This window comes from Carassius gibelio, chromosome A24 (assembly GCF_023724105.1).
Source record: "Carassius gibelio isolate Cgi1373 ecotype wild population from Czech Republic chromosome A24, carGib1.2-hapl.c, whole genome shotgun sequence".
In the NCBI taxonomy this organism is placed as follows: domain Eukaryota; kingdom Metazoa; phylum Chordata; class Actinopteri; order Cypriniformes; family Cyprinidae; genus Carassius; species Carassius gibelio.
Window position 1 is genome coordinate 5,071,699 of NC_068394.1, and position 23,843 is coordinate 5,095,541.

Sequence of the window (23,843 nt, forward strand, 5' to 3'; positions counted from 1 at the left end):
CTATCATGCTACATCTTCTTTATTTAATACTACAGTCAAGCACCATTCATACCAAAAGAGTTCCCTGATCTTAGGACAGACAGAGCACTACATATAGCGGGATGCAGTCTGAAAACATTCCTATAGGTCAGTTCCTCAAAACAGCAGCAGTAACATTCTGCTAAACTACTCCTTTTATGTTCCACCCTAGAAAGACTACCATACCATTTTGGAACTCCATAAAACTGACTCATTTCTAAGTGAATTATCCCTTTAAAGGTTTTCCATCTTTCACCAAACGTTGGAAGGACTTCGGAGTGTGATGTCAAGACGCCAATTAGATCAACACCACGCATGAGCTGAAATATGCATTCATACCTCCCAATCAATACTACTGTACACACTGCAGGCCAGCATTTGCATCTTAAAACATCGTTCCACAAGAGAGCAGACGCATCTTTAGGGCTCAGAAGAAAAACAACATTCAGATTTAGAGTATAAACACAAATACTGTACAAGCTAAGCACTGGGCGTTCGTTCGTTCGTTCGCTCGCACAAACATCCAGGAGGCTTCTCGCTCCCCAGACAAAACGCTCGCCGCAGCGCAGCTGATAAATGCCAGAGCCGCAGACAAGTCTGAGTCAGGCATGGATTTCTGCAGTTATTCAGCAGTCCTTGAGGAGCCGGAGCCAAACGGGGGCTAAGTGTGTTATCAAACAATATTTAAAACAAAAAAACCACCACGTTCCCTGTTGTATGCATGACCTTTGCGGTCGGAGAGGGACGCAGCAGTGCAGAGACGCAAGCATGGAAGCGCTTACAACCCTTTTCGCACCGGACCCATCTGCATGTCTTTGATGGTTCCATGGGGGATCCGCAGTGTCTGTTTTTATCACTCTCCACTGATCACGCAGCCCAAACAGATGGAAGATCAATAACCAGCGCTGCCCAGCCACATCAGGCAAACTGCAGCCCCTCAGAGAAAATCAAATAGGGAGCCTCTATGATGGACAACAGGAAATGGCAAATCAAAACTCAAAATTAATGTGGGGATCAGGCCTGGGCTGCATTCTGCACCAAAGTGCACATGATTCAAACTACTCTGTATAATTCAAAAGGCTCTCTGGAAGTGGTGTCCTGTAGCTTAGTTTACATAATAATTACAAAATTTCACTCATTTTTTGAACTTGTTTTTATTTAATAAAATCCAAGCTTTATTAAATGAACTATGATTTATAAGCTGTTTTCCTTCTGGGGCCTGAAATAGGGGATTTTGGTCAATAATGATAATTAAATGATATTATGCTGAATTTGTTTTTGTGGTCTAAGCCAGGCATAGATAAATAAAAGACCCCGTTTTAATAAATGATTAATTGAATTATTCAAATCAAACGATTCATTCAAGATGGCCGATTCAATAAGAAACGACGCATGAATGGATCGTTGAATCACTGGCTCACTCAATTCATTCAAAAACAGATTCATTCAAACACTGCAGTGTTGCTCTGCACTGGTGGTGTATAAATTGAATAGCAAATTTGCAATACGTGCCAATATCCATGAAAGCATATTTGCTTGTGTGATAATTATAAAAAATAAGAAAAACTAATAGAGAGATAATTTTTCTTTCATTACTTGAATTATATGGGCATTCGGACTGCAATCTAGATTTCATAATGCAGTACATGCTTTTGGACTCTCAAGGCATGTTTTTTCATTAGTTTCTTTGCAAAGTCAGTGACTTACCCCATAACGTAATGTCTCAGTATTGTTTCTCTGTCCCTCACAGTCACACATACGGCACAATAATGTTATATCAGGGAAGCATCTTTAAAGGGTCTATATGATGCAATTTCAATTGTTCCTTTCTCTTTGGAGTGTTACAAGCTCTTGGTGCATAAAAAAAGATGTGAGAAGTTGCAAAGACTTAAGTTTCAAATTCAAAGAGATATTCTTTATGAAAGTTAAGACTTGTCCATGCCCTCCTAAAACGCCTCGTTTAAACACGCCCCCACGTCTACATCACTGTGTGGGAAGATTTGCATAACACCACCCAAATGTCCACGCGAAGAAAGAAGGCGTAACTTTGATTCTTGCTGTAGTATTTTTGGTGCCACCACCGCCATGTCATAGAGATGCTGTGTTTCATTGTGAAAGTGAAACTACTTTGTTTGGCCTTCCAAAAGAGGATGATATCTGCTTTGTCATGCCTAGAGCTGACTGAGCTAGTCGCTGAGGAAATACATCAACTTCACTCTGTGGATCACCAGATTGGCTTTCACCATGGAGTCTAGCCCAGGGTCATCATTTGTGGTTGCCCCAAGCTCCTTCATCGAATCCGCAGTTCCAACTTTGTAAGGACAGTCTGGTGCTTCTGACTCACACACTGTAAGTAATTTTATTTTTATTTTTTAAGAATTTGCCACTGATGACTCAAACGCAAGTTTTGAGTAGTGTAGAGTAACGCTTGTTGTTTGTGGTTTTTTTTCGATCACAAATGCAGATATGGCTTTACATTTACGCGGCGCTATACACAACGCAAGGCAGTAATTTTGTCCCCACTGGATGCAACGTAATGGGTTTTATTGGATTTGTCTCATCGTGACGGGAGATAGCATCACAATATGGCATGGGGCTTAAAATTACCGTCACATGCTTGAGGAATATAGCCAGTCACAATGCAGTGGATAGCTGGCCAATCAGCGTACACCTCGCTTTCCAGAACAATGAGCTTTGTAAAAATCAAAGCAGCAATAATGTACAGTATGTGGAAAATAATCTGTTTTTTAACCTTAAACTGCATAAACATATTGCATTACACTAAATACACTACATAATTCTTTAAACTCTAATCAAGAAAACAGCATACCTTCTGTTGTATTTTTAAAGAATGTCAAAAGTCGCACTTGAACCCTTTTGCACAAAAAATGATGAAAACCTGCTTGAGCTTGTCCGCAGCTCGTATTAAGTTCTGATTGGTCAATTATTGTATTTAGTTTGTAAATTATCACACATGTAAGGGAATGTTAACATTCCGTTTACATGACAAGTTTTACATAATACACAACACTATTCATCTAAAGGGGTTGGTAAGTGGTTTTCCAGAAGGGATGCTTTTTGTCTTTTTTCTTTTTTTTTCAACAAGGGGATGCCACCCTATTACAATCACTAAACCTGCTTTATTTGATCAATATATAGTTAAACAGTAATATTATTACAACATAAATTAACACTTTTCTATATTAATAGATTTAAAAATATAATGTTTTCCTGTGATGAAGCTTAATTTTCAGCATCACCACTCTAGTTTTCAGTGTCACATCATTCTAATATGCTGATTTAGTGATCAATAATCATTTCTTATTATCATTGTTGAAAACAGTTGTGCTGCTTAAAATTTTAATGGAAATGGTAACACTTATTCATTTTATCTTATAAATCATATGACTTGGAATATAGTGTATAAGTCATATGCACTATGTTTATGGAGCTTTTAAAATTTTTGGAGCTGGTAACTATTCACTTTCATTATGTGCACAAAAGCAGAATTGACATTTTAATAACTTCTCATTCTCTGTTCAATGGAAGAAAAAGTCTACAGCTTTAAAAATTAAAAGGCGGCACATTACAAATGATAGAATTTCCATTTTTGTATGAACTATTCCTTAAACACACTGATAGAATGGCAACAGACCCATCTAACATTTGACTAGGTGAATGTCCTAAGAGCAGTAACCTGCTATTTTTTTTCTCTTAGGGCTGGTTTTAAGGTGGTGACACATGCTTGAAACATTTATATGGCTATTAGCAGAGCAGCTGGTTCTGCCCTTTTGCTGTCTAATCAATAACAGCACCATATTGTGCAATAAATTACATTCACTGTCCTTTTGCTGCACACTAGAGAAGCTCCAGTGCCTTAGTATGCATGAGGCACTTCTGTTGTTAGCGTACATTGTGCGAACATGCAGCTAAAATTTAACTCTATAACACCTTTATCCCCTTGAACAGGAAATAATTTAAAGCTAAAAAAATAGAGTAACTAAACATCAGCTGGCAAGCCGCCACCCTGTTCTGTCTTTGGCTCAAATCAATGAGGGTATTTCCACATATTGATCTACCGTTAGTGAAATAAAGATCAGCAGTATCAAACATAGGCTTTGAATATACTCCGTTTTCCCATAAGATTGGGAACAGTATATGAGACATAGATACGCATAACACATCAAATTCTCATCTGGGCTGAAGTACTTCAAAAATGTATCCACAAAACCTGAAAATAATCGAATATCTCTAACAGTGAGAGAGACTACTGAATGTCATACAGATTTTCAGGAAATAGTGCCATTTATGTGAGGTGTGCCTCCCCAACATACCACTGCCATAATTAACAGGCTAATAAATTGTCACATAATTTGAGTCATCTTTGTTTATGGTGTAATGCAAAAAAAAAAAAAAAAAAAAAAAAAAAAAAAAAAAAAATTATATATATATATATATATATATATATATATATATATATATATATATATATATATATATATATATATATATATATATATAAACATTGGCTGCATTTCCACATTTGCTTTCATAGGAGAACTGGCCAGTTGGTTTGTTAAATCAAAAATAAATACAATAAATTCCAACCAGATTTTTGCACTGATCATTCGATTCAACCCCCAAAAAATTTGTAAAAAAAAAAAAAGTTTTATAAATAATTAAATTAATAAATGTAGAATCCAAAACATGGCACAAACATGTTTTGATAAAAGAAAATATAAATTCTTTCAAATTTATGTTTTCAAACGATCAGAGGGATAGAATGTAATAAAAAATCTGAAAAAATTAACATGATTTTAAAAATAAGATTTCTTTTAAAGTTTAGCATTAATTTTTTCAAATGGAGTGACAAAATTGGAGGAAATAAGTTTTTCAAAAAAATAACAAATAAATAATAATAATAATAATAATAATAACAATAATAATAATAATAATAAATATATATATAGATGATATTCTGATTTTCTTCCCCCAAGAATGACTTTTTAAACATATTTTTCATTTACAAATTCGTTTACTGACGTTTACTAGCACAATATTGATATAATCACTGAAAATCATAAACAGCTGTCATCTTTCATGCATGATAACTTTAGTAAAAAAAAAAAATGACCAAAGATTGGTTCCATTTAGTTAAATTTAGGAGCTTGTGAGTCATTTAGCTCATTTTATTTCACGTTATGCATGTCTACACCAGGGGAAATTTGATAATCTTGGATCTTTTAAAACAAGACATTTCAATTCATAAAAAATGGCCCTATGGATTATAAGTCAGCAACTTCAGAGTACAGAGAAATGATTTTGGAGTCCGGCAGTGAAAGGAAAGGCCTGTCAGACTGACTTTCTCCACTGAGAATAAAACAAAAAATACATACAGATCACTCAATTCTTCCCCAGCGCCAAAGCATTGAAGGCTGTAAAAGTTTCTTGCTGGGAAATGTGGGTGGACAGCAAGGGAAATATGAGACTGAACAAAATATGGATTACACATTTTAACCAAACAGATGATTCAAACATAATCAAATGTTCTCTTTCCTCTCTATATCTCACCTAAAAGGCATTTAAGTTGTTACAGAGGTCGTCGTTCTAAAATCGACATATTTAATCATTTAAACACCCTCGTGGCTTTCCAAACCTGGATGACTTTGTTTCTCCTGTGCAATACAAAAGCAGAAATTTAGCATTTCTGAGTTACTTTCTTCAATAGTCTGCAAAAAAAAAAAAAAAAAAAAAAAAAAAAAAGAGATTTTTCCAAGTTGTAAATAAAAACAAAAATACATTTTCAGTCTTTCTACGTCAAGATGTCATGTTTCAATGAGCTACTTGCTGATTCCTTGTAATCATTTATGAAATATAGCAATTCTTAAGTGAAAATTGTCTCGACATACATTTTCAGTGTACACTGTAAAAAAGTTATTTTTTGAAGTTGTAAATAAAGATTATTGTATGTTCAATATTCAAAATCTTTGGTTTACTTCAATGTGTTACTTACTATTTCTTTGTAACTGCAGGCTGGAGCAGTGCGAAAAGCAGGCGAAATATTAGGACGTGCCGAAAGGTGGGGTGTTATGGTTGGTGTGAGGGGTTGTTTTTTTTGTTGCAGCATTCACCTTTCGACACACCACTTTTCACCACACCCATTACTCCAACCTGCAGCTCCCCGCATCTCTAGTTAACTAGCAATTTCTTCGCGAAAATTGCTACTAAACCAATTTTTTTCTTTTTTCAGTGTACAATGAAAGTGGATGGTGTCCAGGTGCAGTCAATCTTGAAAAAGGGAAAAAAGCACCATATTATATTCAAAGTCTTCTGAAAACATTTGATTCCTTTATGTCAGGAACAAACTGAAATTTAAGTCGCTATTCAATAAAAATCTTACATGACAGCCGTGGCCACCATCCGCTACAATTGTATGGAATACTGCAGCTGCAACATTATGCTCTAACTTTCTCCTTTTGCATCCCACGAAAAAAAAAAAAAGTCATACAGAGTGAGTAAATGACAGAACTTTTATTTTTAGGTGAACTATTCCTTTAAGGCAATCTGTGCTTTTTTTTAATCTCCTGTCTGTCCTGCAGAGGGCGTCTGAAGGCGCCAGTCAGCAGCATATGATTCGTTTACTCTCCTTCTCTCTGTGCCAGCTAGACTAACCTGCTGCCAGCCTAAAACCCTATGAAAACCCTCCCCCTAGCCTGTCAATCAACATCCCCAGCCGCTCACAGAGCAGCATCGGACACATCTGGACTCTGGAGGCGGTTTAATTCGGTAATGGCCAATATGCACCAGAGCCTCATTATGCAGCTTTTCAAATAATCCCTGGCCATGGTGAGGCTCGAAAAACAATTAGCAGAGAAACAGAAGGGAAATGAACTGTAAGGAATCAGGGCTTGATGACCGAGACTTTATCTGCTCTCAGTGGAGATGAAGCGGAGGGGGGGGATTGGAAAAAGGGAAAAAAAGGTTCAATATGCCACATGCATCTTGGGTGTGTAAATGAGCCGGCTGGCCTGAGGGAGCCTGGGCGATGAACTCCACTGAGGGGGATTGAGTTTGCAGACAGAGATTGCAGCAGACAGAGGGGTCACATGTGATCAGGTGAACACGCACCCCCCCCCCCCCCTCCCCCAGGGGATCGGAGGAAGAGGAGGAGGTGGGGTGAATCGTGCAGCCAGGTATGTGCTGCCTTTGCAGAAGGTTCTCCGCTTGCGTTCAAGGGACAGTGGCTCTGTGACAAACCCCTCTGTACCATCTCTGCTGTACTGATTGATTACAAGAGCAGTCTGACCCAACCCTGGCAGAGGTGCAATTACTGATCCACCACTGCACCAAACAACACGCCTGCCTGCATCTGAAACAGAGACGGCAATCAGAACACAACACACAGCAGGGAGGAATCAAAGTCGCTTTGAGGCAAGTCGCTTTGCTCGGCGGCATACAAATACGGATGAAAAAGATTCGCTATCAGTAACATAAGCGTCACATTATTGACCCATATCTATTAATTTATTCAAAAGTCACACAATATAGATGATTTGATTCCATTTTTGAAATATGGGTCAGTGGTGTATGAAAAGACCGAACACGCAGGAAACCTTCAGCCAGCACTGGATATCTTCCTTGGACTGAGTGCGTGGAACTTACACTCGTATATTAATACTTTAAGTTATTCAAAATGACAAGAATCTTACATGAATACATTTAAAACACATTTAAACTAGAATGTTTTGACACTCTTATACACCATTGACATTCAAATTCTTAATAAAATCGGCTAATAATGAGAGCTTGCTTCTTTAACAATATCATCTCCAAAAGGCGCTTTTTTACTTTAATGTTCGTGAAGCACATAAACATTCTAAAGCAAGCAAATGCCATCACAAGTACTAGGCGATAATCAGGAAACATGATTTTAGCACTAATGTCTGCCTATAGGCGACCTCACCTTGCACAGAAGTGGAGCAGCTAAAGGAGCTGTCTGGTAAACTGGCACAAACTGCACTCAAAACATGATCCAACATCCATTCCTGAAGCAAAATTGCCATCTACATTGTGAAGGGGGTAAACAGAGCGAGGGAGATGCTAAATGTTTTGCAGCTACAGTCTTAAGGGTTAAAAAGCAGAGCACTTGCAGCCTCAGTGGTTTGCAATAACATGCAAGCTTTCCGAGTGGCCTACTATTTCCATAAAATTTCATTTGCATTTTATTTTGGAGCAATCCCGTGTCAGCGTTCCAGACGTCTGGTGAGAGCACGGGCCGGGAGAGGCGCAGAGGTCTGCCAGCGGAGTCATACCTCTTTGTTTAAATGCTGTATTGCTGTGGGTTTTTAATGAACTCTAATAGAAGTCCAGGAGGATTTTAATTAATCTACATGTGTGCACAAAAGGGCCCCACATTTAGCACTTTCAGAAGCGCGGATGGATATTAAAATAAGACATCTGACAGAACTGCAGAAAAATTGAGGATTTAATTGCTCCAGAGATGGCAATTATTATGAGATTTAGAAAGCCATTTTCAATGGCAGACAGGAGTCATTTAGTCCCAGTCTTAAGTGCAGCGAAGAGCTGAAGGTCACGTCAGTGTTGTCATTACGGCCTGAATAAAGATGCTAATGAAGGGCTTGACTCACTCTCCTTTGCTCTCCATAAAGGTTGCATTAGCGTCGCCCGGCATGGAGACGCAGCCATCTTTACACTTATTAACATGTGAAGAATTTCACGACGAGAGCAAGTGCTAAACATTTTCCACCTTGCGTAGCGTAACCAACACTATTAGGTTTGCAATCAACCTGAATGTTGACGCAAGGCACCATGGCCAAATACCAATTTAAACGGAGACATTAAATAAGGATGTAACCATTATTGGGTGCTATTAAAATGAACCTTAAAGAAAATTTAATATTGTGCAATCATTTAGCTATTTACTCTCATGGTGTTACAAACCTGTATAACTTTCTTTCTTCTGTCGAACACACACAAAAAAGATATTCTGAAGGATGTTGATAACTAAACAGTTGCTGGCAGCCATTGACTTCCATAGTATTGTTTGTATACTATGGAAATCAGTGGCTACCAGCAACTATTTGGTAACCAACATTCTTCCGAATATCTTGTTTTGTGAAAAAGGACATGCATACAGGTTTGGAACAACTTGAGGGTGAGTAAATGATGACAAAAAAATTATTTTGGGGTGAACTACGCAAGTTACGAAGAGTATTTATTATGTAACATCAACCATATATTAAACCTACTTCTCTCGCTTTCTCCTATAACCACTGAGCAAAACATTAAAATTTTAAACACAAAAGTTTATGACCATCACTAATTATTGTATAACATAAAAAGAAACTACTACTCAACAACTGCAGATATATTCTCTATATTAGATACATCCTCGCCAGAGGCTATTTCAGAAAATGGCGTGGAGCAAATCAGCCATGGCAAAGTAAATGACGCCTATGCTTTTTTAATTGTCTTAACCACTACAGAATTATGAACATTGAAGATTGCATCTTCAGCAATCTACTACACTATATACTGTGAAATACTCTACAAAGACAGACTACAGCAGTTATCAAGAAGAGGTGAGTATGTACTAGGGTAGGGTTTGGTGGACAGAAGTTCACAGCATTTCACCACCAGTACTCCCAACACCTAAACAAAAGCTTAAGGATTTGATGTGTTGAAAGTGAAGAATTTTAGACACATATTTGTATTGTAAATTGCAGTGTTAGCTGATTCTTGTAAAGAGTGAACCCAAATGTGAAATCCTTTAAATGTAACCATTTCCATTAGCAGTACAGTCGTGCAACCCTATAAACTCACCAAAATAGATATATTATTTATTTACTTGCATGTCAGATATGACCATTAACCAATATCAGAGAACTGTGAAAGTTTATATGTCGTTAACTTTACGTTAAATTGAAATACTACCCTAAAATCTCAGGGGGTAGTTCATTAAAATATTTTACCAAAAAAGTTGAGGAACCTCTTGCACTAGGATGCTAAACCAGACACATTCTTAAACACAGCAAGCATATTCTGATATCCCTGGCTTTGACACCAAAGTGGGGACACCAAACCTGTGGAGCGAGAACAACACGCTGCCAGATATCTGATTGGTTTGCCTAAACATGCACATGTTGGACAACCTAGAGCGCCGGATGAGAAAATAAACACATAACTTGTTCACTCCCAGTAAAACAGCTTTAGTGAATGTAGTACAGAGAACTTCTAAATATATTACTGCTGCATTGTTGAATCACCTCCAAAGCACCTACAAAACAAATGTTCATCTTATGTTTAACGGAAATGTCATAAATTATTTTAAATCTGGTTTTAAAATAAAATTAATGGATAAAAGACTACGAAATTCAGTTCTGTTTACAATGATTTATATAGCATTTTACACTCGCGTGTGTTTTAAAGTAGCTTTATAGAAAATGCATGATTCAATTATCAAATGTCATTTAGCCCTAATGATCCTAAACTTTCTTTTAATCTTTAAAGAAATGTGTTAAAATATTCAGATATGCAGCCTTATTAAAAAAACATAAATACTCATACAAAGCAATAGTGACCACGTAATAAAAACACGTGGCATGTAATGTCGGATCCAATAATTCGCCGTAGCATCATCTTTTACTTTTAATCTTTCTGAAAATCCTGCGGCGAATTGTGCCTTGTTTGTAAACAAATCGGCGGTAAAATGAAATGAACAAAGGTCTGAGTTCTTCCAGACATGGTCTGGAACATTAAAAATAAAATTCACATTCCACAACCTGTCATTCAATTTTTACAGTGCAATTATATGTCAAACGTTCACAGCAATTTAGATTTCCCAGTTCATGACCTCTTTAAAATCTAAATTTAAGAACCAATGTTTGGCTGCTAATAAACTTCATCACTTGGGAGTTGGCGCTCAGGATGAATTTGTAAATCTTTTTGTGAAACTTTTGGGACTTTTCTGTAAAATCCAATTCACTATTTTAACTCGCTCACCATTCTTTGTCAGACATGCTATTGCAACTCAATGAAGAAAAGGCAAAGGATTAAGTTAAAATCGGCCAGTCACACTGACTAAATGTCAGTAGAAAACCAAGAGAATCTGACTGAACTGCTATCATAGGCCACAGAGCTGAAACAGGTAAGCGTGAAATAAAGGGATAGCTGCATTTCCTTATTCTCCAGATTTATTTAATGTTATAAACTGACATATGATTCTCACATGGCTAGCATTACAGCTTATTAACCACATGGTTGTGAGACGCATTACAGCATTGCAGTCTGCAACTCAGACCTAACTAACCGTATAATAACTGGGAAATTGGATTATCTGGACATGCCATTATTTCCAGTGTTCACTGCCTGTTTGGATCGCAATACTTTTTACAACAATGAGAGCTGAATTCCCAATGAATGCAGAAGCTGTCTATAGCACAACCCTTAAGGCATGCATATATCATTAAAACACTTTAAATTTGGCTTTAAATAAGAAATCCTGTGCACCACTGAAGTGATTGCCAACAATTCCATTGTGCTTCAACACGTTTCTGCAACACACATCATTTGTATTCATGAACAGAATTTGTTATGGCAGCGTTCCAGGAACACTTTCCTGATCTTAACATCCAGTATCCTCACACCCACAGAGGTGTTCAAAACAGCACACTAGCATCCTACTCTCATTATTTTTGCAGGATGTATACTGTGCACAGTATAAAAACCTTCTGTATGCACGGAATGCACAGATGATTTAAAGGAATAGTTCACCTAAAAAAGAAAATTTGCTGAAAACGCACTCAATGTAGAGGAGATTGTTTCTTCATCGGAACAGATTTGGAGAAATTTAGAATTACATCACTTGCTCCTCTGCAGTGAATGGGTGCCATCCGAATGAGAATCCAAACAGCTGAGAAAAACATCACAATAAACCACATGATTCTAGTCCATCATTTAACATCGTCTGAAGTGAAAAGCTGCAAGTTTTTGAGAAACATAACTTTAAACTATCAATTCTGGCCAAAATACCAGTCCATAAGCCATAATAACACTTCATTGAGCAAAAAAGATCATCCCCTGATGTCCTTTCACTTCAAAATCCAATTCATTTATTTGTTTAGAACTGTTTTCACTTGTAATGTTATGCAATGTTATGGATAGAGGACACCAACATTGCTTCTGACTACTTTAGCTGGATGAAGCAGTTTTAAAGTTAAAAATGTCTTGATGGATTTGAGCTTTTTTAATTTCACAAGGTGTGAACTGATCACTTATGTCACACGGACTATTTTAACCATGTCCTTATTATTTTTCTGGGCCTGGGAAAGTTTTGGTGGCATTGCTGTCAATGCAGGGTCAGAAAGCTCTTGGATTTCATCAAAAATATCTTGATTTGTGTTCCAAAGATGAACGAAAGTCGTATGGGTTTAGAACGACATGAGAGTGAATAATTAATGCCAGTGTTTTAGTAAACGTGAAGCTAAAGTTAAGTAAACAAATATTTTTTTTTTTTTTTTTTTTTTTTTTAAATGTACGACTTAGATCCATTCAAATAATTTACAACATCTGCAAACAACTAATGAATTGTGGTATTTATTATCTTAATATGTTGTTTGTTATGATGCATTTAAACAAGTAATATACAACCAGTGATGCATGTGCATAGTTCTGATCTCCTGTCTTAACAAAATATTCATGCAACATAATATAATTTGTGGTTAGTTTACATTAATATTGAAGGCTATATGCTTAATATGTAGCTCTGATTTACACATTTTGTATCGGGGGACCCTGCTCCATGTCTCTACAGCCTAAAGAAATCATTGCCCTTAAAAACATTAAAGACCCAGGATATAAATATTAATTATAGTGTGTCTAATAGCATTAGTTTTTGCTATGGTATAGTGAAATTTCACTGGAATCCATGGGCAACAGGAAAATTTGGGTAGTGGCAAACCACAAAAAAAAAAATTATTAAAAACTAGTACAAAATACTATGCACTGGTCCACATACTAATAAAAAAAGTATGCAGAATAGTCTAAACTGCTCTCTATGCACTACTCCGTTACTTCAACACATACACAGCAGGAATGGTGCATAAAGAGTTAACTGAACACTGTAAAAGTCTGTTTAGGATTGTTAAACTACCAAATGTATCGTCATGAAAGGCTGATAAAGGAATGCAAAATAACCTACATTAGTTACAATAAGTGACTTAAGAAGAAACTTCGACCTGAAACACTCAACTACAGCCTGAACTTTCATACTTCCAGAGAAACAACAATGTAAACACAACACTGCGGCTCCCTTTAAAGGGAACTTGTGGAAATTATGGGAGGATTTCCACATGAAAATGCGACGATCTAACACTAAGAAATAATTCAGGTCTTCTTTCACCAAGTACTGCATTAATGTTTAGTAACACAGATTCGTCTCAGCGCACATCAGAATGGGAACATGACAATACAGGTTAAAATATGTTATGATACACAGTGTTTATACCTCGATATCCGGCAACTCCTTGCTCAGCATACGAGCCATGTTTCCTCCAAATCAAAAAGAAGGAAATTGAAATGCAGCCAGAGCAATAAATGTTTTGTATTCCGACGATAGTCCGCTTTCGAGCCGTACAGGTTTACTTGCAGAATTTACTCGACGTCTTTCTTGGGAAACAACAGGATCCTTTCGCGTATATTGTCAGAATTACTGAAAATCGTCCACTGCGACATCGACTTGACAGTTAAAGCAACCGCTGATGTCTGGAGCTCCTTGAGGGGCAAATGTTGTCACCTTTGAGGGGTCTTTCAGACGGCAAATAAAGTTTGTTTTGACGCTAACTTTCTGCACACCGCACATGCGCGTGAGGACCCCGTGTTTACTAGCAGCTCTTGGTCAAATGAAGATGCGGAAATGTAAACAAAATGATAACTATGATTCCTAAGATGCCCGGGAGGTGACATGGTCGGTTCACTTAACTCGTGGGAACGTGATAAGATGTAGTGGCTATGAGATATTAATTTGTGGGAACTTTATATTAATGTAATTCGAGGGAACGTGATATTATGTCGTGGCCTCAAGATGTTATGTGAAGGGGACCACATCCATTTCTCATGGCCAAGAGTTTAATATTTTTTTTAAATTAAATATTAAATATTTTTTGAATTAACAAATTATTATTATTTCTTATAGAAAGTATTACATTATTAAATTATTAATCATTTGAATTAAGTGCAAAAGTCAGCATTCCATTGAATTTTATCATGAACAAATGTTACATAAAGTGCATAATATAAAATAGGCCTACAAGAAAACATTTTTATCCATCCTATAGTCTTGTAAATCCATTAACTGATCGCGTTTATCCCATTATATTTGTATATTATTATTATTATTATTATTATTATTATTATATGACTTTTATTATTGGTTATATTTTATATTCATTTATATAAATCTTTTTCCCCTTCATTTGAATCTCTTTCATTAACGTTTTGAATACTTTTGTGAATAAGTGCCTTTTGTGAATGTTCCACATGCAAATAAAGATTTGATTATGCTGACTGGAATTTTTGCTGTAACAGAACAAATACAATTTTACATATATTTAATTTTATTGCGGCTAATTAATAGACCATAATTATTAATACTATTACTGTTTTGCTGAGGAATTCACGTATTTACATTTTTTTTTATCAAAACACAACACGCTCATTTATCATCACAAATGAGTAAAAATATAATCATAAAGTCAAAACATTATTGGCAAAATTGTCATGCATTTTTTTTTTCAAAATATATGGTAAGGTAGCAAATACTAGCATAATTTTACAAAACATTAACTAGGTAAAGCCATACACAAATTGAAAGGGGAAATTAGCATATAACAATAAAATATAATATATAAATATAATATATAAAATATAGTAGTTAATAGTTAATGTCATAATAATAATATACAAATATTTTATTCAATGTTTAATGAAAATAAAAATGTTTTAACCATCACTGATAATCCGGGTTGTTATGGTCATCCAGGTTTGTTTACTCATTAAAGTCATGGCCAGGAGAAAAACATGTTGCCCTCTAAACATAGCATCTCGAGGCCACGACATAAGGATGTCGTTACCTCGAAAAAATTATCTTGTGGCCAGAACATTATATCACATTCCCACAAGTTAATATGACATTCCCACAATTTAATATCTCGTGGTCACAACATATTATTATTTCCGGATTTTTTTTTTTTTTTTTTCTTTGTTGGCCTGTTGCTATGGGGTTTCTAAGTGTTAGTTATGTACATTACTTTGTATTTAAGTAATATACATTGTATTTAAGTATAGTTGTAGGTTCAAACCAGTCCAAGATCTGCTAATTACAGCTACATTGCTTACTTTATATTCAACCCAAAATACACATTTCTTACAAAAAAAATGAAGTAATGTTTTACATGATATGGGCTATATTTATAATAGAGTATTAGGAAATGCTGAATACTGTTTATTAAAAAAAAGGGGGGGGGGTATGTGAAACAGTATTCACTATGTGATGAAAAATATTATTGTCACATAACCATATAACATTTTCCAGAATGAAGCCCCTGCAAAACATCTTCCCCATAAAACTATATTTAATGCTAGCATAAGCTGAGAAAATTACAAGCATCTGCATTCAAGTTCATATGATCACAGTTATTATGCATTTATATAAAATACATGTGTTTAGTGCACTGACATGAATTTATTTTCCCTTCATCCCTCAGACAAACCCATAAAATGCAGATGATCCCTAACAGCAGGGTTTGTTAGATCTAGTACAAAACACACATCTTGTATTGATCACCTTGTGACAGAAGCGTCTGCAAGTCCGATAGTGTTTCAGTGGTGATCCAGTTCTTTGTAATGCAAGCAGCAGAGGATGTTAACCTCCATTTTTGCAACGCCTCAATATTTGCAGAGAAAGGACTCAATGTATATTTTTATAAATACTGTATGCTCTTCAAAGCATTTGATCATCTTGATGTGTGGCTCATTATAGTGATCTTTTGTGCTGTGTATATTTACCAAAACAGTTACACTAATGACGAACATATAAGTATCTAGGCTGCTTTAAGGTGAAGTAACACCACCGATTTGAAATACTGTTTGAAATTGGGTTAAAAATAAATGTATTTACAAAGATTGTTCATATTGATCATTTCAGTTTTTCTGGGCTTTTATCTTGACAATACATGTTTTTATTGGCAAATAATTAGAATTTGTGACTGTGCCTCTGAAAAGCTGTGCAGTTATTGCGGTCGATACTGCAGCAGTGAGACAGTTAACTGCAAGTCCAGAGTGACTTGGCATTTTAAACAGGACTGCCATGTTTGTTGTTGTTATTATTTATTTATTTATTTATTTGTATTTCGTGCCTTGGTTAAAGATCAGGCCAGGAGATAATTTGTTGCCTCACCCACAAGCAGCGGCCCACCATACATAAAAATGTATAGTACATGAGTAATTGTGCTTAAAGAGATAGTTCACCCCCAAATTTAAATCCTATCATCATTTACTCACCCTTCACTTGTTCCAATCCTGTATGAGATTGTTTTACTTCTGTTGAACTCAAAAGAAGATATTTTGAAGAAAGTCTGTAAACAAAGAATTGACGGTAGCCATTGACTTCCATAGTAATTTTTCCAATACTATGGAGGTCAATGGCTACCGTCAACATCTTTTTTGCACAACATAAGAAAGACACCCATACCTCTCTAAAACGACATGAGGGTGAGTAAATTATGACAGCAATTGTGGGTGAAATATACATTTAAAGCTAAAAAAAACTATCTGAGCTACAAAATGAAATCCTATGCCTTGAATTTATAGCTCATTTACATTTCCAGGGCAAAAAAAACAACAACATATTCTTTACTCCTTTTAACTGCATTTAGCCCTTCAAAGTATGTTTTCCCCTTTTTGAAAAATCTATCTAAATACACTCATGTCAGTTTTATTTACTTTTACAGCCAATGAAATCCATTTCTGTGTAAAATGCAATTGACCACAGCAATGGTCATTTGTCTTTGTGAAGGGATGTCTCATCACTCACCACAACACAGTTTTTGACCTAAAGCTATTAGTGGGAGATATAACAAAAAAATCAAAATATGAATAATCATACTCACAATACAGTTAGTTGGAAATCCATATATGGGTCAATTTTTATTGCATAAACTTGTATAATCCTAGTCATTCTTAAGATAGAGGCCGCTCTTTCCTCACAGGCACTGGCACTAAAGAGCAGATCTCAGTATTAAACTGGTGATTATTCACTGCTCAGGCCATTTCTGGTCATGAGGTGAAAGACTGCTTGGTAATATAATGTTATGATAATCTAGATGGTCCATAATGGGCCTCAGCAACATTAACTGTGAGTGTGCATATAGATGTGTCTCCGTCCACATACAGACAGAGAGGGAATCGCTGTGGTGCTGGATAAATGGCATCATTTATTCTGGAAATGAAAGAGCATTCACAATCAGCTGAGTAATGCATGATCCTTTATTGTCTCAACAACATTGTTCTGAACAGTGTGTGGGAGCCTGCATTAACAGGTTTTTATGGAAGTGTGTGTTTAAAACGATTAGCTTCAAATAGGATTTGCTTCATGTATGACCATGTCAAATCCAATTCCCCAATGACCGTTTCGCACGTCGAGAATAATCCGTGATTTAATGCGCTTGTTCTCGCTTTCAAATTTCTCAGGCATATTCCCATCCACTGACATTTTTAAATATAGAGTTGAACCATATTACTTAAAAAGGAGCACACTTTCTAATCAGGTAGGAAAATTTGACATAAAATAAAATGTAAAAATATACGTATGTGAATTAATGCACGATCCTAATAGCAGTAACTGTTAATATTATCACAATTATTATTATCATTATTATAAGGATTATTAAGATTATTATATTTCAACTTTCAGATTATTACGAGTAAACTTTGCTGTTTGTAGTTGTTTCATCAACTAAAAAAATGTATTTGGCGAGAAACATTTTGAGTGCATGTTGAAATCTTACAGTCTTAAAAACAAAGGTTATTTATTGCCATTGATGGTTCCTTGAAGAACCCTTAACATCCATGGAACCTTTTGATTGCACAAAAGGTTCTTTATAATGCTATAGAGGTTCTTCAGATTATTCAGATATTCTGTAGTATGAATTACAGATTTTTGTATAATTGCTGATTTGAAGCTCAAGAGGAGACGTCAGATTACTAGGGCCTTTTCTGAGGAGGGATGTGAAATGATGGATATTTCACAAGAAAAATATCAATTTGCTCTCTTTTTAATGGCATTGATTTCTAGGAGATCAACTGAGATATTAACGAGATCTCATTTGTGATTTTTGTTATATTCACAAAGGGATCCATTGTGCTGTTTTTGCTGTACATGGCATCAGAAATCACATATTTAATTTGCCTGGCATATTGTCAGCTTTAAAACTAACAAGGCTGAAAATTTCATCCCATCAATAATGCATGATATTTACAGGCTGGTGTTGGAGCAGAGAAGAGCCCAGGGACTCGGTTTTCCCCTCGACTTCATTTGGCTGTGTGACAGGATCCATAACCCTCTCTGAATCCTATCAAATGATGTGGTATGAAGTGTCATCTTCTCTCTGAGCGCTTCTGAGGAGTTTCGTCTCTGCAGGGAACTGTCATCAGGTTCCTCTTCCTTTCTCTCTCTCCCATTCCCATCAATTGGATGGGCTATCAGACACGTCCAATCAGAGGCCAGTTCCATTGGTCAGACTGAGGGTGATCAGCAGGTGAGGTTGCGCCCCTCTGCGCCTCTACTTCCTGTCCCACCAGGGCAGCGTCCCCTCCATGCTTTTATCCATCTCGAATGCAGCGAAACAACACAAGTAGTCTTTGAGATGCACAAAAGATGTGTTTGTGTGAGTGTGTGTGTGTGTGTGTGTGTGTGTGTGTGTGTGTATTACACAGGTATTACAAGGAGAGGGTGACTTATGAGGACACCCCATTTTTCAAAACGCTTATAAATCATACAGAATGAGTTTTTTTGAGAAATTAAAAATGCACAAAGCTTCCTGTGAGGGTTAGGGTTAGGTGTAGGGTTGGTGTAGAGCCATAGAATTTATATATATATATATATATATATATATATATATATATATATATATATATATATATATATATATATATATATATGTATATATACAGTATTAAAACCATTACGCCTATGGGATGTGTGTGTGGATGTGTGTGTGTGTGTGTGTGCTCTTCCCACTTTCTCTGTTTTTGTGCTATTCGAAACGACTGGAATGCAACCTTGGAAAATAAAGTACTTCACAATAGTTGTAAAAGACTTATATAAATTCATAAATTCAACTTCTGTTAGGGTTTATGTGGGCATTTAATATTTTTCATGTACAGTATTCATCACGATCAGTTCTCAAGCATTAGATTCGACTATAACATTCTTGTTTTTCTTACATATATCATGTTTATTCATCTCCAACATTTATATTCAAGTACGTTCCGAAATATGTAACCGTTTTTCTGTTTGTTATGAAAGATTAATCCCCAGCTGCTGGTGTATTTTGCATGAATTTGTCATAGCCCTGAGGACAAATCCAACCCATACAAATTTACATCCGAATCAGAATGAGCTTTATTGCCAGGTACTGTATGTTTACACATACGAGGAATTTGTTTTCCTGACAGAAGCTTCAGCAGTGCAACAGAATTGACAGCGACAGAACAAAAACAGATAAAAATCCCTGCAAGGTCATAAATCTCTCCACACCTACTAACAATCTCGCAAAATCATTAATGTTTTCGTCCTCTCTTATCAATTCCATTTTCTGGAGTAACTGAGCAGTAATCTAATTGGTCCAGTGACCCTATGCATAATTAAATGTTATCAAAGTGATCTTTCGACAGCTGGCAGAGAACAGATGTTGCTCTTCAGTGGCGTAATCATTCATTGACCCCTGGTTTGAACCAATCACAATTACCTTGATTTGTGCAGTCCAGAGTGTGAGACCCCTTGTCCTAAGTCACTCTGAAATAAACTCCTCAGTAGCTCCGCCCACCTTGTTCTTACTGGTCAGGGACTTTGATGGGTTTAACCTGTTACACAATGCAATTTCAATTTACAACAGTTTATTTAAAAGTCAGGTTTAAAGGTGAAATGTTTCATTTTAGGCCACTAGTGGCACTAACAGTATTTGCAATTAGTGACATCTGAGTGAGCAGTGCTTCATGCATGGATACATTATTTACAATGGACAGTGGAATTTTTTGCCTGCTAAATTTTGCTAATTTGTCCGTTTTTCCATATTACTAGTGTATATAAGAAGAATGCTCAATAGCACCCTCTTTGCACCACTGCACCCTCGATTTTAGACTTCACAGCGAACTACTAGTACCCAATAGGGTGACCATATACGTCCCCTTTTTCCCAGGCATGTCCTGGCCAGGGTTTCTATATTGCCTAAAACATCCAGGTTTTGGCTTTGTTTGTGCTGCACAGACTGCTCATTGTTATAACATTAAAGTACAGCTAGAGCGATTCGATAGTATAAGGAGTCATCTGCTCTTTCTCACGGAGCTTTGATATCAACACTGATTGGCCTGCACATCGCTTTGACCATTCTCTGTAGACCCCACCTTCCACGCACCATGATTGGTCGATTGTGTACAATGCCTGCATGTTATTGGTCAAGCTAGTTTACGATCATTACCTTCAGCAAGTTTGAAAACAAGAAAACAAAGCCAAAACCTGAAAATTTTTGGCAACATAGAAATCCTGGCCGCTTTGTGTCTGGGAAAAAGGGCACGTATGGCCACTCAACCCAACTGTCTATTTGGTATTAAGTGACACTAAGTGCCGATAAAGCCGATATTTATTTAACAGATAGTTTTGTAAAATTAAAATACTTTTACTTTAAATTTATATCTGCAACTGATGAGAGTATAACAATAAATTGTAATATAATTTCTCACTCTTTTGTTTTGTCAATTTTTTTGTTCTCAGTTTAGAAATGTGCTGGCTCATCTTGTATGCAAAGAGGAATTAAACATAATTGGGAGTGTTGTGTACCTGTTACAAAGCCACATGAAAGTTTTGATCGTCCTCCGAATGAAAGCTGAATCGTCAAATCATTTCTATGTGCCTATAAAACGTGATCCCATGCATGCAATTGGCTTTCCTTTGTAAACGTTCAACAGCTGCACTCGCCTTTCAAAGAATCAATAAAAGACCTCGAAGAAATTATGCCAGCTGATATGATGTAATCTTTTATTGTTGGCTAGATAATGCCTGGGCTGAATGTGACTGAATCACTCAGTACTCTTTTATTCACTCTCTTTCTATCACTCACTCTTTATCTCTCTCTCTTCTTCTGTGCTATGGAGGTCCTGTCTCAAACAACCAGGAGACACACTCTGCCTCCTCTTTCGCTACGGTTTCATCAGCAGTGCCTGGATAAAAGGGCCTTGGAGGCTGAATAATTAGATCAAACAATAGATTCAGGATTCAATACAAAACAAGAACATCCTCTGTGTTTTTGGAAAGGTTTGCCCTCGTTCAGTGGCTACTCAGAGCTTCCCCCGTCCGAAAATACCAGTTAGTGCTGGCTTAGCTCACAATGGTCCATTGCTTGGTTTTAGAGAAAGTAATGACAGCTGGAAGCCTTAAAGTCTTTAGGAGGGAGGCATGAGCTCTTGCTGGGCTGTGTGAGAATCCAAGGATAGCCAAATAACGGTTTGAAATCAACAGCATGAACAATTCTGAAAAACAAGGCAGAGTTAGGTTAGCTTAAGGGTACGAGATACGCTACTCTACACAAGTGTGCCAATGCAAACACTTATCAAAAAATGCAACTTTTAATGTCAAAGATTAGCCTACTTAATTATGTGTGTGTGTGTGTGCCCACAAATAAATAAAAAACTATATATATATATATATATATATATATATATATATATATATATATATATATATATATATATATATATATATATATATATATATATATAGTACATGTGTAATGAGAGCATAAATATAGGCTAATTTAAAACTGACCCCACTTGGGGAAAATGCATTTACATATTGTCCTTTTATTTATTTTTATTACAGTTGTGATTCACAATTTAGTGTACTGTATGGGCAATCTAATTTTCATGCATGATTATAAAGCTAGACTAAAATGTTAACATTTTTTTACTAAATTTGAAACATTTTAATTTTTAAAACCCTCGCGTTCATGCGCGAGATCCTAAGGGTCCAGGAAGCAACGCAGCGGAAGCTGAACCTCTGTGAGCAGAACGCAACAAAAACAAAAAACAATGGGCATGTTATGTTTTTATGAAATGTCATTAAGTAATTATGTTTTAGAATGTATTAAATGTTTTTCTAAAATGAGAATACTTTGTTGAAGTTAAATACACTGAAGTAAAATGTACGTGTCAAGCATTTGCGTGTGCTTTTTGTGTGAGTTACATGCTTAGTGCTTACTTCTGTTTGTTAACAGATTATTGAATATAACCACAAAACATTTTATTTTTAATATTTACCATGGAGGTCAATCAGGATGTATTGGTGGTTATAAAAGTGTGTTTTTTTTAGGAATCAGGTGTCGTTGTGGAATCCCAGAGCGTGCTGTAAATGAATGTGGCATCTAATAAACAATCAACAAGGTGAGTACAACGTGGCTTGGGCCTGTTTTACATTCCTGACACTTTCATACTTCACAAATTAACTTCACGCTTGTTTATTCCTCACTAACTGTGAATGATTTTACATTAACACTGTATTTATGGACTTTAGCTCACACATCATACTGAAACAAATACATTGTATGCAAACAAATGAACACAAAATTGATTTTTCTGTTTGTTCACCTTGTCTGGGCTCAAATGTAACAGATCCATATCGAAATGGTATTTGATGTCAAATCCATTAACACAAACATCAAATTACTATCATCTACAGACCAATACAGCACTATTTTAATAGCATCAAAAAATATTAATTTATGCACACACACAGAGGCACACGCTTGCTGAAGTGTTCCCTTGCCAAAGCAAACACACTCCAGAGAGAAGCGCAGATTACCAGTGTCCCAGCATCATGATGAAACTTCACGGAAATAACCTGCAACATTTGCACCGTGGACACTGCTGCAGAGCAAATGCATCTTTGCCTCGTGCTTATCACCTCACTCCCTTGCCCCAGTGCATTCTGTGGGTTTTGGTGACAAAAGACACAAGAAAGCATTTCAGTCAAGCTTAGTCCTTTTATGAAGCTGTCATGTCAGCCTGTGCTCCAAAACATAGTGAGCTGCCTTTCTAAATAGCATTTTGAGATACTTTAAAGGTACTTTATTTCGGTATTATTCTATTGTCCTTGAAAGATTATGTAAATTTTTTTTATTGTTTTGCATGTTTAATGAACAGTTCGTGTAAGTTCGATTTTTTTATGCATTTTTTGCTTAAAAGTGATTAATGTCTGAATGTTTATTTTTCCTAATCTTTCCAAATTTCCAAGTTGGAAGTGCCGTTTTGTTGCACTTGGAAATTCAAGCTTTTGAATAGAATGCCATATAAGGCAAAACTGTACGGATAAATAATGCAATCCCAGAATGAACTGCAGGAAGCTTGGTGAAAAAAAAAAATATATATTTATTAAAGAGTATAGAAATGCCGATTACAGCCTAACTATACTATTTAACTAACTATTTGGAAAAAAAATATAGGAAATTGTGACTTATCATCCAGACTTTGTTTCTAAC

The 23,843-nt window shown here is 36.1% G+C and overlaps 1 protein-coding gene across 3 annotated transcripts in view; it reads right to left on the reverse strand.

Annotated features, from left to right (window-relative positions):
- LOC127946544 (dihydropyrimidine dehydrogenase [NADP(+)]) overlaps positions 1-13,956 on the reverse strand; it is a 156,843-nt gene extending 142,887 nt beyond the window's left edge. Inside the window, exon 1 of one of the 3 annotated variants that reach the window (XR_008151117.1) lies at positions 13,544-13,955. Coding sequence is in view for 2 of the 3 variants with exons in the window: in XM_052543194.1 (XP_052399154.1) it covers positions 13,544-13,582 (39 nt within the window). In the remaining variant the exon portion in view is untranslated. Of the gene's footprint in view, positions 1-13,543 lie in introns of all 3 variants that reach the window. The other 2 variants (XM_052543194.1, XM_052543196.1) reach the window with 2 other exon arrangements.
- Between the last annotated feature and the right edge of the window lie 9,887 nt (positions 13,957-23,843).